The sequence below is a fragment of the Convolutriloba macropyga genome, chromosome 10, assembly GCF_964194025.1.
Source record: "Convolutriloba macropyga chromosome 10, txConMacr16.3, whole genome shotgun sequence".
Classification (NCBI taxonomy): Eukaryota; Metazoa; Xenacoelomorpha; order Acoela; family Convolutidae; genus Convolutriloba; species Convolutriloba macropyga.
Genome location: NC_134477.1, coordinates 290,243 through 308,897, shown reverse-complemented (window position 1 = coordinate 308,897; position 18,655 = coordinate 290,243). Strand labels below are relative to the sequence as shown.

The following is an 18,655-nucleotide window of genomic DNA, read 5'->3' as shown; positions in this document are numbered from 1 at the left end:
CTCTAAAGTACATTTTGCTGCTTGTTTATTTGTAAATATTTGCAATATCAATTTATTTTCTTGAAATTGTGCTATTAATTTTGAACTGTATAAAATATTCGGAAATTCGAAATTATGTTAGAACTAGACAGAAAAACAGGACAAACATTATATGGCTCAAAATATTTGAAAAAAATCCCTTGATATCAAAGATTTATTTTTATTTGGAATTTCTATTTAGGAGAAAGCGCGCGAGCTGAGAGCACAAAGAGTTTTGCAATGGAGAGCAACCATGAGTTCCATCAGCTGTCTGTTACGGAAAAGGGCATGACAGTATTGTTCCATTATAAATCTCTACCCCACGGAAAGCTACGAATGAAGGTTACCTTTCCACCATTTAGCGTTTTGGGTTCTCGAGAGGTTAGGTTCGAAGTGTTTGTGCCACAATCTAAATTTTACCTTCACAGTGACATCTACAGGTCCATATGCCTAAGCGAGAGATTAAGTCCAGGAGTGCATGGAACTGATCGTGTTAAAGCGCAATCCAAATTGGGTTTTGAAGATTGTGTGTTAGTCACCCCCGTGATAATCGTTTCACAACAACAAGAAGTGATGTTTCTGCAAAAAGTCAAAGTAGAGTTACCCTGGATAGAGATGACAGATGTTGGGGGTTTTCAAGTTACAGGAAGAGTGCCAAGGAGAGACATCCTAGTGTACCAAGAGGGTGTTTGCATAACTTCCTTCAGTTTCTCACCTGTTGGAATAAAGTATGATACAGTGAGTAAAATAACGTCGATTCTTTTTCACTGCATCAGGTATTTACTCAGGCCTCTTTACAAGTTCAACTCAAAATAAACAAAATCACCTTTTCAGCCTAGTTTCATTTTTGTAAGACATTTGTACAAATAAAGTACAATCAACTGTATTGCTCCAATTGATTCCCTATTGATTTCATTTTTCATTTAAAACCATGGATTTACTCTGCCCCCAGTATAGTAGTAGGACTTTGCTCGTTATAGTACCCCCCTACGAATGCCCCACTTATAAAATTTGTGTTGGTACATAAAAGTTGCTATGTAATAGCATGTGCGACCGGGGAGACTGCCGGCAAACCAAAAAATTTGCGAAATTATTTTTTTTCCAAAGTTGCGGTTATTTGTTTGATACTCAAACAAAAAATTTTTCAGTAAATTTACCTTGACGGATTCAGGGTAAACAGCTGTTAAAATGTAGTTAAGCAAACCCTTGTCTCAAATTTGCCTTAACTTGAGTTAATGTAATAAAAAAAAACGTTGCCTTAATCGTTTTTTAGAGAGAATTACCTTCAATTACTTTGTTTTTTTTCTGTCCTCTGGTTCTTGAATCCGAGTTAGTTCATTATGCATCCAGAAAAACACCTCTCAAAACCATAGAAGGCCGTTTTTGTATCACTTCAACTCATTTTAGAATTAGTTGAATACGAACATTGAAAATATTGCAGTTTGTAGATATTTATAAACAAACCAAGAAAAAGTGGACCAAAAACACTTTTTGGTTATGATATCAGGTCATGAAAATGTTCTATTATATAATGAGCAAAAATAGGTCGCCAAAAAAATTCCACTCCTATGAAAAGAAAACCAAATTCAATTCTTTCAATTTAAATGCAGACTATTTTTTTTTCAAATCAGTCTGCTACGATTATTGTTTGTTGGAAAATCATTCAAGTGCCCCCTATTATATATTTGTTGCTATATGGAAGTTGTGTTGCGTAAAGACATGACGTGTGCGCCCGGGGATACTGGGGATCCAATGGAAAAACTGCAAATTGCATTTTTTTTCCATTACCGTTTTTATGATAGTCAAACAAAAAAATAAGGTTAATTTACATCGACGGACCTAAGGTAAACTGTTGGTAATAAAAAATTAGGGCAACTTTGAACTTAACTTCTCATTAAGGAGAGCTAAACTAATAATATATCCTAATCCTTTTCAAATAAAGTCACTACAAATAACCAGAACTTTTTTTGTTCTGTGCTTGTGTTCTTGAATCCGGGTTTCCTGGTCGTGCATCAGAAGTGCATCTCAAATCTATAGACAACAGTTTTTTGTATCGCTTCCACTCATTTTCATTATTAATTGGGGCACGAAAACTGAAAAAAATGCAATATTTATGATTCTAGAAAAAAATGAGTGTAAAGTGGATCAAAGAAGCTCTTCGGTAAATCATCAACTCTTAATTTTTTTTTATAAAAGAAGCAAAATAGGTCCCACTCCTTCAACAAAAACTTTTTTTGTTCTGTGCTTTGGTTTTTGAATCCGAATTTCGTGTTCATGCATCAGCAAAAGTGAATCTCAAATCTAACGAAAACAATTTTTTATCAATTCCATTCATTTTCAGTATTAATTGGGGCTCGAATAATGAAAAAGTTGCGATTTAAGATTATAGAAACAAATGAAGGTAAAGTGGATTAAAGACGCTCTTCGGTAAGTCATCAACTCATAATTTGTTTTTTACAAAAGGAGCAAAATAAGTCCCACTCCTTTAACAAAAACCAAATTTAATACTTTCAAAATTTCAGAATGGTTTTTAAATCAGCATTCTAAGATTATTTTCTCAGAAAATCATTCAAGTACCCCAACTTATTAATTTTGTGTTGGTTTATAGAAGTTGTGCTGTGTATAAAAATAACATGCGCGCTCTGGGAGATTGTAGATCCAACAAAACAGAATAGCAGTTTTTATCCAATGTTGCTGTTTTTTGTTTGATAGTCAAATAAATAAAAAAAATAGGTAAATTAACCTCGCAGGAATCATGGTAAACTGTTGTTTATGGGAAAGTAGGGCAATCAAAAACTCAATTACACATTATTGATAAAAAACATTCATTTGACCCCATTTATAATTTTTGTGGTTGTTTGTAGAAGTTTCTATGCAAAGAATCAACGTTTGCACCTGGGGATTTTGCTGGGGATATTGTGGGTCCCACGAAATATTTATTGTGGGTCCCACGCAAAAACTGTCTATTACGACTGGCGGACTTTATTCGATACAACCTGAAATAAATAGGTTAACTTTGTTTTAAAGGAGTTGAGGTAAACTTTACTTAAAGTAAATTTAAGCTAACCCTTGCCTTTACTTCGCCCTGACTTGAATTAACGAAAAAAAATTTTAACTTAATAATGTTTAGTTATAATTGCATATGAAATCTTTATATTTAGTTCTGAGCTCAGATTATTGAATCCAAGTTTTTTCAACATGCATCAATAAATACACCACTCAAACCAAAGGAAACCGTTTTTGTATCACTTCAAGCTATTTTAGTAATAATTGGGATGCTAACAAGGAAAAAAATTCTATTTGTGGAAATCTAATATTAAATTGAAATAAAGGAAGCCAAGGAAAATTTTGCGGAACAAATCAACTCATGAATGTTTTACACTGATCAAAAATAAATGCCAAAACGCTTACCTTCCTAGGACAAAAACGAAATACAAATCTTGTTCAAAAACTTTTTTTAACTTTTTGTTTTCTCATTCATTTATGATTATTTTTTTTCTCTGTAAAAAGATTTTGAATTCATTCTTCCTGTCCTTTTTTCAATTGCAGTTTTGTGACCCACTACCAAGCAACAAATTAATTGACTAATCATAGGGGAGTAAAAATTGTCAGTAAGTAATGGTTGCTCTTTTAATTAGCATAAAGTTTTTCATAGCCTTTTTTCAAGACTGGTTGAAGTTGTTTGCCTTGCCCTAATTCTTTTATTACACCTTAACGCTTGCAAAATTTAATTTTTAGTTCTTCGTTTTTTTCCTATAATTTACCTGAAAAACTGAGGGGCACCATTTGAACTTCAAATATTTGACAAGACGCTTCCCTTCCTAGGACAAAAACGAAATACAAGTTTTGTTCAAAACTTTTTTTTAAATTTTTTGTTTTCTCAGTCATCTGCAATAATTTTTTCTCTGTAAAAACATTTTGAATTCATTCTTCCTGTGCTTTTTTCAATTGCAGTTATATGACCTACTACCAAGCAACAATTTAATTGACTAATCATAGGGGAGTAAAAATTGTCAGTAAGTAATGGTTGCTCTTTTAACTAGCATAAATTTTTTCATAGCCTTTTTTCAAGATTGGTTCAAGTTGTTTGCCTTGCCCTAGTTCTTTTATTACACCTTAACGCTTGCAAAATTTAACTTTTAGTTCTTTGTTTTTTCACTGAAATTTACCTGTAAAATTGAGGGGCCTCATTTGAATTTCAAATCCTGGATAACCTCAAAAGCACCTTTAATTTTTTGTTTTTTTTCATTACCTATTAAATATTATTACCTTTGCTTTTATTATCTATTTTAAAAGTTCAGGTTAAAATAAAGATAATTTTAAAGAAAAGTTTTCGCAAATCAGTTAAGGAAATTTTGCCTGATCTGTTTAGTTGTGTTTTTCAGTTAAATTTAGGGCATGTTCAGGTTAAAGTACAGGTGGTGCCCTTAAAGTATTTTGATGAAGTTGAGTAAGTTAATGCATGTTTAAATGGGTCAGAACTACTTGAAAATTTTCACCGAGGTGTTTTCTCAGATAAAATGAAATCACTTGAAGTTTATTTAATGTGTATTTTTTAACATATGTATTTACCATTAAAGAAGAAACATGGGATTTTAAAGCATTTTTTAAACTAACTGTTTCTAGGAAGTTCATCTTCTAGTAGACGCAATTTTCCATGCACATCCTTAGATCCAGATAACTTTTCAAAGACCGTTAAATTTTTTTTAACTGACATGTGTAGTGTACAAAAAGGCAGTTATCGCCAAGTGTGGACGCCCCCAACTGTTACGAATTGTGCGCAACGATTTATTATGGGTTAGTCCCCAAACATTACGAATTTTATGGTACATTTTGGTGGTAAGGAAAGAACTATCAATCAATAAAAACTTTTATCCAATTGATCAATAAAGTCTGCAATTGATTTCAATGTTGTTTTTAAATTTTTCGTGATTTTTTTGATATCTATTGATCTTTATGGGCCAGTGAATGTTTTTTGGCTTGGAATGGGGCTACTGGGTAGTTTTTCGAGACAATGAATTGGTTCTAAATATGTTCGTACCTCGAATTATTAAAAAATGCACTATAAATTTTGCAATTGTTTCATTTTTTGCTGAGTCTATCGAACTTTATGGGCCAACGAAATGTTAGGTCTTGAAAGTGGGTTACTGTACAGATTCAAGAGACAAAAAACGGTTTAGTTTTATTAATATTGCAAAATTCATAAAATTTTCAAGAATAATTCAATTGTTAAATTATAGGCATTTATCTTATTGCGTTTTTTAATCTTTGATGGCCAAAAAACTCCTTCAAGCGTGGAGAGTGCGTTAGTGCTATTTTTGGATGGATAAAACTTGGTCGTTAAGGTATAAATTTCAAGAGGTTTAGCGATGATGATTTTTAAATTTTTTTTTAACTTTAGCCCTCAGTTTTCTAGACTATTTGTCTGGCCTTGTTAAGTTCATCAGCTAGTAACATGAGATTTTTGAGGGCTTTTAGGAATTTTTCCTGCAGTATTGTAAGTTTTCCTGCATTTTATGACTTTCAAATTACAAAGGTAGTTAAAGAAGATAGTATTAGAATTTTAAAAAAATTATTGAGCACTTTCAGTCAGAAAGTTATCGATACCCATTTGCGGACTGGTCAAGTAGTTTTTTGTGGTCCTCTTGACTTTTTTCACCCATTTGTTTGCTGTTTTCAAATTCCATCTTTATTGGACTCAATGTTTTGAGCATATAGGGTCAAGGAGACTTGTTAATTGCTCTTGAACGAAATTCATAGCAACTATTGTAAACGTGTTGGTCTTTTTCATGCAAATTATGTCGCTTGAGAGCAATTCTTCGCACATTAGTCGGTTCATGTTTGTCTATATAGAATCAATCTTTCTGTTAAGTGTTAAACTAGCAGGTCCGTAAAAGCAATCTAAATAAACTTTTTTTCAAAAACTTTCTAAAAAATTTGGACGAAGAAATATGCGCATCCCATTATCAATTGATGCATTTAAGGAAAACTGAAAAATTGTATACGATCGTGAAGTAAATGCAAACATCCGGCAAAAAAAGGAGAACGAGCGCAATGGATGGCCACAATTAGTAAAATTAAGCAAAACTGCTAAATTTGTATACAAACAAAAGTTCTGTGCTCTGTTCTGATGACGATGCAACTTCCGACTAACATACAAAGAAACACCCTCGAAAAGAAGTAGGGGATAAATCCAACCTGTGTTGGCGGTAAACTGAAAACCTCTTCAAGCATCTTATACCAGTGCAAGAACATTCGATAAACTTTTAATATAATTGGTGCACACTCCAGCTCACTTTCTAAATTAAAAATGGTTCTTGAAAAAGGTTAAGGAGAAAATCATTAATACAAAGGCAAACAAGTATATCAAAACTCCAGATCTATCAGTCAGAAATATCGCTGAAAAATTTTGATGGAAAGCAGTTAACGTATTATATATTCTATCGTAGGCGAAAAATCGTAAAACTCCTTAAGCCAACAAGACCTACTTCGCAAAAGTTGAAATAAAACCAATTGCCGTCAGGCGAATGGCTCTCAAACGACCAGCCAGCGGTTGGCACGGTTAGTAGCTAGCCACGGTTTAATGAGGCTGGCTTTAGCCTAATTGAACGGGCGTGAGGTGAGCAGGGAGTGCAATGCAGCGAGGCAACTTTGGGGGAGGTGGGCAATGGTGGTAGGTGATCCTTGACTGAATGGGGCTCTTACGGCCGTGGTGGGGATTGCTGGGGGCTGATATGGGGGATGGGATTGGGAAAAACCATTTCACAGAAGCGCACTTCACACCATCAATATAAATCTCCAAAACAGTTTCTGCGATTCGCACACTTGGAATAAACTGAAGGGCTCTAAGAGAACTTAATACTCACTAGGCGCTACTTCTTTGTCGTGTTTCTGAGAACTGACGAAAAATTGGTCGCGCTAAAGAACCGCATATAAAAGACCGACAGGTTTAATATAATTGCTACAAACTTCGTTTGAGATAGATTGTAAGAGATAAAACGTGAACGAGAAAGAGAAGGAAAGAAACACCAACCGACAGAGAGAGAGAGAGCTCAAAAAATATTCAATGATGAGATTCGACTCCGCAACTTCTAATTTTCTAGCCTTATTAGTAATTAAATCAAATAGAAACCGAAAATTTCAAAAACATATAGATCTTAAAATGGTCATAAAAAATACTTATGTCTTGTAAAAGACCTTCATCATCTTTAACCAACCTCAATTGAAGACTGCTCCAACAAAAAAATAAAAAAAAAACAAAATTTTAAAACGTTTTGGGCTCAAAGATTACTAGAAATGACTTTTTAACCTCTAACTACTGTTTTCCCAGTAGCTTCACCTCACTAAGCACTTGAAGGACAACTAAACGCGGCTGGGGAACTCTAATGAAATTTATGCCTGCTGGGCGCTACCTCTTCATCCCGTTTTTAAGGACAAAAAGTCAGATGGGTCACTTTTGGGTCGCGACTAATATAATTGCTACAAACTTCGTTTGAGAGCAACTGAATAGAGTAGTTTAACCTCATATTTTTGCAACCAACACGAAATAAAAAAGTTGAAAAGACCAAAAATAGCAATACCATCTTTTTGTAACTATTTCTAATTAACATTTTTTCGGTGAATGACTTTTCTTGTCTTTTTGCGGCGCGTGAACTTTTTGGCAGTTGAATTATCGGTTATTTTTGCATTTGGTCAATGACTCTGTTGCAGTCTGCGCTTTTTCGGACATTAACCTTTTACGTGAGAAGTTTTTGAACCCTCGCAATCTGCCTTCTTTACCATGCTGCTCGAGAGCTCTTAAGCATGCTCTTCCATAGTTCTTAAACATGTTCTTCAGAGGCGTCTTAAATATGCATTACCGCCTTTCGTTAAACATGGTGCCTTATAAACTGTCATGCGTTTAATATATAGGATTTTGAGTACTTAATGATTTCCATTCGTTGTATTTTAATTGAGAATTTTTCCTGCTGTGTTTTGTAAGATGTTTTCTAGACTGTTTGTCTGGCCTTGTTAAATTGATCGTTTCGTTAAGTTTATGCAATTTTTTGGAGGGCTTTTTAGGATTTTTTCTGCTGTTTCCAAGTTGTGTTTTGGAAGTGAGTTTAAAGTTAATTTTTTTCATTCAAAGAAGAAATAATTTCTATGACTGTAAACTTCGCAAAGGTAGTAGTATAGTGTATTAGAGTTAAAGAAACAAAATTTTGAGCATTTTCAGCAAGAATGATTTTGAGACCCATTTGTGGACTGGTCAAGCAGTTTTTTGAGGTCCTCTTGCTCTTTTTCACCCATTTCTTATTGTTTTTCCAATTTGGTCTTAAGTGACCTCAATATCAGTATTAGTTCGAATTTGTTGTCTAAAAGCACATTTTTGCCTGATCGGATGTTTTACTGTGCCTTTTTGGATTTTATGAGTTTGAAAACACGTGTCTTCAAAAATAAGTTAGGTGTAATTTTGAGTTTTGTTCAAATACTTTATACCTCTGCAACGTGTTAATTACGGCCATCATGATTGGTCTCAGCGGGACTTATGTGTCCTTTAATGTTATCAGACCAAATTTTAGCAGTCAGGTATCAATTTTAATAACTTTGAGACAACTTATTTTAAAGACCCACGTGATTTTTGAATTTCAACCGAATCTCTTCATGTTTTGTTAAAAGCGTTAATTGCTGTTTTAACGACGGATTTTAGAAGAGTTAGATGACTTGTAGATGACAGTGGGCATGAAATTAAGTAATCAGCTATCAGTTTTCTTGAGTTTGATACCGCTTTGTTTAAAAGCACAAGATTTTTTGAAATTTTTGCCCGCGTTTTTGTCAAATATGCTATTTACTATATTTATGTGCCATAACTTTCCTGTGTATCATCTTCGACAACAGTTTTAGCAATCAGTTGCAATTCTTTGGATTTCGAGAACCCTCACTTTTCTCGAAATTCATACCTAATTTGTTTTATTTTGGCCAGATTTTTTGTTTTGTCAATTGTTTCAAATCCTGCTATTAAGAATGGAATCAATGAGCACTAAAGCACTAAAATCTCGTAGATGATAGCGAATAATACATTTAGCTGTCAGTTATAACTTTTATTCACTTGAGGACACTTTTTTTGACAAATCCAGGTGCTTCCTTGACGTCGCGCGCATATCTTTGTTATCTCAAGTGTTTGAATTCCAGCTACCATGAACGGTATTGATGGACTAAATAAAACTAACCCTACGATGACAGCAACCCAAAGTAAGCAGAAATCAGTTATCAGGTTTAATGCCTTTGACAAAATGTAACTAAATAATTCAGGGGTGATCCGTTTTAATACAGAACTGTTGGTGTTATTTTGTTGTTTCGTTCTAATTTTATTGAACGAAGTGCATAGCAATTATTGTAAACGTGTTGGTCCTTTTTAATGCAATTTTGTCGGTTGAACGATTTTGCGCTTTTGTTCTAGAACATTTTTTGACTTCTCAGGTGATTAATTCACACTTTTCTTCATTTTTGAGTGATCTCTATTACTCGAACTCCGAAGTAAAGCTTGTTGCTAATGTAAAATTGGTTGGAAGAAGAAGGGACTGATAGCCCAGTGGGCTGTGCTTCTGGTTAGGGATTGGGAGCTCAATTGTTGGAATCCCGGGCTTGACTAGTGTTTTTTATCCCTCCTGTCGTTCGAAAACAATTCTTCCGATATTAGTCGGTTTAAGTTTTTGAAAGTGGCACACTTGATCTTTTTTTAAATTTATATTTATCAGGAATTATTGTTTTACTTTTCTTTGGATTGTAAATCAGGACTTGTTAGGGTTTTTACTTCGCCGTACAAAAAGTTTGTTTGCATTACCAGACGCCGCTTTTTCGACTTTTTGCCTGAAATCGTTTTTTCATTTCCTTAGGACAGTTTCACTCTTTTCTCATTCTGCTAAAAGTGCTTTCAAACAGCAGTTACTCAGCAAAGCTAATCAAAATGAAAAAAATTTTAGCCATCAGTTATCGGTTTTGTTGATTTTGATACCACTTTTTTTTAATGCACGTGATTTTTTTTGAAAGTTTTGCCTGCATATCTTTGCGTTTTGCCAAATATGTTATTTACATCATTTATGAAAGCTTTTGATGTGCCCTAACTTTCCTGAACGAAAAAATGTTTTGCAGTACCCCACTTCGCCTTTTGCATTACCCCATAGTCGCTTTTTCGGCTTTTTGCGTGAAATCTTTTTTCATTTCTCTAAGCTAGTTTCATTGTTCTCCCATTCTGCTCAAAGTGCTTTTAAACAGCAGTTACTCAACTAAGCAACTCAAAATGAACAGAAATAAAATAAAGAAAAGAGCTCAGAATTAGAAAAGAGATAAACGCACAAAGCCCAATTTTAGAGGCCCGTTACTTAAACTTTGTATTATAAGTCCAAGTTACCATCTCTGAAGCTTATTGGTTTTTTTACTAGCCCCTGTATCCTCTCGCTATGTAACCGGAGTATATTCAACAACGAAATAGCATCAAAATTCGTTGCACATTGAAAATGTTTTTGTACAGAGATTTTGTTTCTGTTCTTTTAATCCCAATCTTGGTTATGGGAATCATCGGCAGATTTTTTTTCCGGCAATCTGCGGGTATGTTTTGTTTCGAACTCGGCAAAGAACTCAAAAATTTCAAATTTGATTGGGTGTCTGAATTTTTTTAAATGTTCTCAGAAGTCTAACTTATTGATTTTTCCTCTAAATTAAGAAAACTGTTCTTCGTCCTCTGTTTGGAAGCCTCACAGGTTATCAAAAAGAAGCTTCCGATATTATAACGTTTATCGCCTATTTTTTGAGATCGAAGACACAGCCTGTTTTTGAGATCAAGGCCTATTTTCGTTCGATTGTTTGAGATAATTATGTTAACTATGGAAGACAACAAAGTGCTTCGAAAATCAACATAGAAACGGTATAAGCCCATGAACCCCATTTTTACATCAGCTGCTTGAACTTTGTTCCTATAAATCTTAGTTAATATCTCTAATCGGGTTTGGCATTGATACTAACCTCTGCACCTTCTCATTAAGGATTATGCATAACTACGAAATCCAATCAAATTAATTTGCACCTTAACATTTTTTTCTGTACAACAGTTATTTTAAATCATTGTATTTCAAACCCTCAATCCCAATTGCTGCTATGGGATCAATGGTTGGTAATTTCCGTTAATTTTTGGTATGTTGTTCACTTTTCAGAGCCATTCATAAAATATGTCTAATGGGTTGTAAATCAGATGATGTTTTTGAAGATACAATTTTTCACTGTTCATTTCAAAATAATCATTTTAGCTTACTGGCAAAATTTTGGATTTTGTGTTAGCTCTATATTTAGCCTTAAGAAGGCAAGCAAGAACAATTTTGCCAGTTACTGTTTTCAATATCATTTTATAAACAAAGTGTCAGACAGATTTAAGTCATTGTGTAATTGTAGCATTGTTTGTCTGGCAATTTTTCCGTCAAAAGAGACAAAGTTATCTCTTGAGACCATTTTAAAATTTTGAAAATTTTGAAATTTTAAAAAGTAATCGAAATGTTTACGCCAACTTGATTTACTGGAATTGAAAGAAGTTCATCTGGGAGCTGTCTTTATTTGTCTCGCGATAGATCCGTTACCAGGGTCGAGTTTATTGGATGAATTTTTGTAAACAAAGTGGTGATTGCGGTGAATAAAAGATATGCGATAAAATGCGGCTCACTGCATTTTATCGCATGTCTTACAAAAATTCACCGCAAAATTCACCGCATTCCTGGGGCGACGTGTCAACACTAAAAAACGCAAAATTATGTAACATTGGCGTTGAATGCGTTGAATTGATGTAAGATCAACGCTTGGGCAAAAACTCAACGCATTCAATGCAAATCTTACATATTTTGCGTTGAACTGAGCGTATATCTTACATATTTTGCGTTGAGTTTAGCACAGATCTTACATAAATTAACCGCATCGACTTTCGTGGAAAATCAATGTAAGAAAGACGTTGAATGCGATGAATGCAGTGAAAAAAAAAACAACTTGCAGCATTTCACCGCTTTTCTTACAAAAATTCACTGCAAAATTCACAGCACTTCTCACAAAATCTCACCGCGAAAATCACCGCATTTCTAAAAAAAACTCACCGCATATGATTTCCAAAGTTTATGGAATCTGATTTAAATTCACAAGAAATATTAACGAAGAACGTGAGAGAGGGCGCAGTGGAATAAAAAGTTGAAGGCATGCATGAGGAGAGATGTTCAAACCCATGTATGGAACTTTCATTTTTGTAAGAATACTGAGAACGAGTTGAAAATAAAAAATTCACCGCGATTCAGCGCATTCACCGCAAAAAGATGTAAGAAATACGCGGTGAAAATATTTTATATATTGGAGTAGTGCATTTGGTCAAGCGGATAGAGGAAGGAGATGCATAAGGCAAGTGGTTTGTAAACTAAATTTTCCCAGCCCATTTCTAAGGAGAGCGAGAAATGGTGTTCGAAGAAAAATTAGTTTTGTCGGTGCTGATTTTTTGTTCACGTGCGGCACTTTGACTCTTTAATGTTTCTTCGAGTTTTTTATCAGGATAATTTTTCTGTGTAATCTTGGAAGCTATTTGCTCTACATTTTTTGTCGCGGTTTTTTAGTTTAAGAAATAAAAATTCGCTGAATTGTAGTTTTAAAGGTAATTTAAAACTAAATTTCAGTTCTCATATCGCTCCATCACATCCTTCTAAAATGAAGAGGAAATTTTTTTCTTAATTTTCCTTAACTTTTTTAAATTTTTTTTAAATTTTCTTTTTGTTTTCTTTAGCAGAAAAAAAATCTTTTTGAACTGCTATCAAACAATATTTAACAATTTTGAAAGAAATTTGCTTTTATTGTATCAGATACTCAAGGAAACACAATAAACAGATCAAGTAATGTGTATATGAGTGCTTCGGTATAAATGAGCCATCGAGACATAATGCTTAAATTTGCTAATTTTTATATTTATTAAGTTTCGCTCATTTTTACTGATATTTTCTTCATCTCAATATTTCTTGTTACATTACATTAAAAAAACAATAATAAAAAATGAGTCATAGTATTTAAATTTGCCATTTTTAAAATTATTAAATTTAGCGCATTTTTACTAAAATTTTCATGAATTTAATATTTCTTGTTATTTTATTTTAAAAACAATAATAATAAAATTAGTCATAATGCTTAAATTTGCTTTCATTAAATTAATTTTATATTTGCTAATATTTTCTTTAACTTAATATTTCGTGTTATTTTACTCATAGAACCTAAATTTACCATTACTATCTCTAATGCCTTTATCATCAAATGGATCTATAGATATCTTATACTGTTCCTTTTTTTCTAAATGATGCCTATTACTATCAAAATTAAAATTTGTTACTTATTTAATTTTTCCTTCATGTATAGCACTAGTATAATCTTTTATATTAATTTGGTTTTTAATAGTAGCTTTAGTTATTCCTTTTAACTTCTTTTCTTCTTCCCCTTTAACTGTAATAAAACAATATGCCTTAGTTTTAAGGAAACAAGCTTCTATAATAGTATCATTATGCATTTCATCTTTCATCTTACCCAACACTTTATTATGTAATATACCAATTATTTTATTCATTTCAATTTCTATATCTACATCTAAAGGAACATTAATATTTATAAATACACTATCAGTATCTGTATAATGATAACTACAATCTAACTCTTTCTCAAGGTAATCATATATGGCTTCATAGATAAATAGTTTAGCTTTCTCTAATATAGCAAAACAAATATAATTAAACTTATCTAACTTAATATTACTTCTTGTTTTATGTACTGCCACTAGGTCATCATCAAACTCTACAGCATACTTATAACTAACATCTTTTACTAATTTAATATATCTATCTACATCATTAACTAACTCTACATCTTGTCTATTGTACACGTTTTCTATTGTTTTTCCATAGAAGGCATTATTCATTAACTTAATGAATACATCTCCAAATTTATCACCATTATCTTTAGCTTTTTTTCTTTTCTGAATATTAAATTTATTATAAGGCTTTAACCATTCACTTTTGCCATACTCCATTTTTTGCGTAATTGTAAAATCTTGCATCTTCAATCCATTACTTAGATACCAATCTAATATCTCTCCATCAATTACATAGTCCAACTTATCTGATAACTTTAACATCAATTTTTCATAAGGTTTATATCCTTTCTTTATTTTTATTTTGATAGTCTGTAAACTGATCAATGTTTGTTTTAGTCTTTTCTGGAAGGAAGGGATACTTCTTTGTTTTCTGTTCCAACTCATCATTATACTTTATATCAATGGTATAGATATAGCCAGTGTTAGAGGTAGATCTAGTATGGCTATTGTTATCACAAACACTAATCTCACCAGTAGGTAAAGCTTGCACCATAGCAGAGTAATACAATGAGTTGAAGTCTAAAAAATTTAATTAGTTCTCTGTCGCTGTATACTCAGGATCTATCTGTTTATTCATACATTTTATAGGACAATCACCTAATACTGAAGCTAATCCTCCTCTAATACCTTAGATATTAACTGTATTTTCTTTATAGTATTTAATTTCAACACTAGTATATTTCAATCCGCATAACCATGTCAATCCAGGAGTGGAATTTGTATAACAAGGATCTATTTCATAATATTCTAAACACTTATTTCTAAATTTTTCAAATGCATCTACCGATAATAATACATCAGTTTTAAGATACAACATCATATAATCTGTTATTGTCTTACATCCAATATTTTTCCAACAATCTATTTCTTGCTTATATTCCTTATCTGTAATACCACTTTGTTTCAACTTAGAATAGAATGCTTCTTTAGGTGCCAGTTCTGTATAAGTTTATCCATACTATGAAACCACTCATTTGGGAATATAACTTTACATCCCTCTTATCCATGTTTGTTTAATGTTACACATTCTTCATCACTCAATGTTTTACTTATAGCATCTAAGCTAAGTGGATGGAGGAACCTAAACGTATCTAACGCTTTTGCATGAGCTATATGAATACAATTATAATTCTTATCAGTTTTAGCTGGTACCTTTAGTCTAACTTTTTTGCCAGTTTAGTCATAAATAGGTGGTTATTATAACTAGTAGCATTAAATGCATATATTGGTACAAATTTATTCTTAGCTTGAAGGTTACATTTATTGTGAGCATACCCTCTAAATTTTTCCTTTAGATGATCATGATCTCTAACAATGTCGTTATTCATTTCTTCATTACAATAATAACATCTACTATATAACGGGGAAAGACTATCTTCTTTTAATTGATTATTTTTACTAAATATATCTTTAAATAAATTTTTATAACAACTCATCCTACTTATAAACCATTCAACGACATCTTCTCCACAGTATCATTCATACTCATCTTCTAATATATCAGGATAGTCACTTTTTATATATAACCCACAAGCAATAGGTAAGTGTTTCCCATCTTTTAGTATACATTCAAATTCATAATGCATAGCAAATTGTACTCTGTTCTTATATTGGATCCTATCAAACTTTAGATAATCATTATTACCAAATGTTCTTCTTCCAATATCATTACACATCTCTAAATGTTTATTTATTTTATCTTCAGTTCTAAATAACACACAATACTTCAGACATGGACAACATTTTTTTACATGATTTTAATATGAATGATACATTTTTACATAATAGATAATGACTATCCCATTATAATATATTACATCCTTTAGGATCATTATGATTGATTAATACGGGATAAATAAATTTATTTTTACTTAGATTAAACACATTAAATAATACTTTATCTTTATTCATTTCTTGTATTTTCTGTAGTTCCTTATATCCATAAGGTAGGTGGTATCTTTGGCAGGTTTATCTCATTAACATATTCAGGTTTATTTTAAATACTAACTTTATTAGAATTAACTTTAGCAGGATGTAGATGAGCCATTATACACCAGAGTAAACATTTGTTACCAGTATTATGTATATTGAGTATATATCTAGATGTGAATGGCACCTTAGTGGTACACCCACCAGTAGGATAAAACCTGAGTAAATACATAGTTCTTATAATAAATCTTTGCATACTCCATCCAGATAGATTCATTTCTCGTTGCTGCATTCTAGGTTCAAGTTCACCATTCAATATATCCAAGTCATAGGGTCCATTATATTGTCTAGTCATTAACCTAAATGTAAATTCATTTTCTTCTATCTTATCATCTGTAGGTTTTGTATACTTCACCACATCAATGGTTTTCAACTTATTATGTGGATGTATGTTGTGCATTTCCTCCGATGCTTCCAAGAATCTAAGATCTCCATAATCACTACTGGATATTATTATTTGATTATGCTTCATGTTATGATCTAATCCTGACTCATAAACTTTCTCTCTTCATCTTACATCAGTAAGTTTTTTCTGTTTATCATTTTCTTTATGTTCATCTGATTCGTTGTGTTTCTTTTTAATATCATATTTAGTGTTACAGTTTTTACAGTAACCTGAAGTATCATTGAAAGGGGATTCGCCCTTGGTTCCCCAACAGCTTTGCAGATCTTTAGTTATCCCGTTGACATTATCTAGATCTGTCTCTTATTTAAAATGTTGATCCACACTATAATGACTCAGGGAAGTCTCACTTGGTACACATTCAAACCTATCTCCATTTTTTATTATCTCTCCATCATTTAGACTTACATTATTCTTATGCTTTAATGTTGTCACATGTTTTTTATAAGCAGTATTATTATCAAGATACTGGTCACAACTATCAAAATACTCTATTCCTTCTAGTTGTGAATACTGCTTATCCAACTTTTGTTCGATATCTTAATTAGTAACTTTCTTCCCACTCTCATTAGCGTCCTCAATAATTTTATTTCTGTTATATAGTCGCTCATTCTTTTTATGTTTAATTGATTGAATGAGTCTACCATAATTCTTTTGAGTTAACTCTTCATTACATTCTTCACATCTAATCTTAGTAGAATTAGTTTTAGGCTTTTTAGAATAAACATAATCATCAGATGAATCAGAATCCGAATCTTTAGATGAATCAGATTCTGAATCTGAATCTTTATCTCTTTCTCTAGATGAATATGAATCTGAATTTTTATCTCGATCCCTAGATGATTCTCCATCATCATCTTTAATTATTTCCGCATATTCTTTTCACGCTTATTCTTATCACGCATATTCTATTCTCTCGCATATTCTTTTCCCGCTGTTTTGTTTTTGCAGCATATTCATCATAAGACTTCTTTATCTCTTCATTTATTTGATTAAACCTTCTGATTGGTTCTAAAGGATCTTGTTCTTTCTTTTTTGTTCTTCTTTATCTATTGGATTGTTTTCTACTTTTCTTTTGTTTTTAACTAACAACATTTGGACTGCCATATCGGAAGAACTTGATTGAGCTTGCTCACTTCTAGATTTCCGACTTGAAGATTGGGCTTGCCCGCCTCCAAATTGGACTTGTTCAGTTTCAAATTGAATGTAACCGTTATTATCGCGCGCAATCATTTTTTTAACCCAAATTTTGAAATAATTTCATTTATATACTTTTTCAATACTACAAAAATGATTACCACCAAAAGTGATAAGTGTAAAGATAAGGCGTGGTGTTGGAGTTGAGATGAATGTCAAAGTAAACCTTTCTTTTGCTTTGTATGTAATGATATTATAACATCTAGAGAGAGACATGATCATATGCATAACAATTCAATGATCCTAATCAATATTCACTATGTGGAATGTGTAAAAAAATAAACATATAACCCATTTCAGATTTAAACATTTTACTTATAGGATATGCGTTAATTTTAGTAGAAATATTTTGACTCGCTCTACAGAAAGATTCGTAGAATATGCGAAGAAATATAATATTGAAGTTAAACCATAAAACTCAAATTTTATCTTAAAAAACAAAAAAATGACTAAGCTAGATAAACTTATAGAATTAAAAAAAATAGAAAAACCAAACAGAAGAAATAGATTAGAAGATAAATTAGGACAACAAGATTATTATGGCGATACAGAAGCTTTATTTGATCCTCTAACTAAAACACTAATAGCGAAGCATAGCAGGCCCATAACGAGACAATAAAGGTCTTCAAAACAAAATTTTAGCCGCATTAGACAGTAATACTAATGCTTTAAAGAGTCAATGGCACCATCAACAGAACAGCTTTCTTGATGAATGAGCTGCTCTCATAGCACCCACAACTGATCCGCCCGTAACATTAAAAGATGATGGAGGCAAAACAATTGCCGTAGACAATGATATGGTTGACTTTTTGCTAGAAATGGGAAACAAAGAAATAAACAATTCCAATTAATATCAGTTGATGCAAATTCAAACAAATTTAAAATAAATGATATAGATGTATCTCTAGTACCAGATGGTATTAAAATGAAAAGAAAAGTCAATGATTTTTCTAAGGGCTTTGCCATGTTTATTGCTAGAAAAATTGTAACCGAAAGAGATATAAAAGGTGATGAAATAAAAAAACAATTTCTAAAACATGGTTATAAACAAAGAGGAGATAGTAAAAGTAATAGATCAAATCTGAATCCTTATCTCTTTCTCTAGATGAATCTGAATTTTTATCTCGATCCCTAGATGA

At 32.2% G+C, this 18,655-nt stretch overlaps 1 protein-coding gene across 1 annotated transcript in view; it reads left to right on the top strand.

Moving 5' to 3' along the window:
- Nucleotides 1-226: 226 nt before the first annotated feature.
- LOC142347859 (uncharacterized) overlaps nt 227-18,655 on the top strand; it is a 70,908-nt gene continuing 52,479 nt past the window's right edge. The window contains exon 1 of the mRNA XM_075398996.1: nt 227-756. Within this exon, the coding sequence (XP_075255111.1) occupies nt 259-756 (498 nt within the window). The 5' untranslated portion in view covers nt 227-258. The remainder of the gene's footprint in view (nt 757-18,655) is intronic.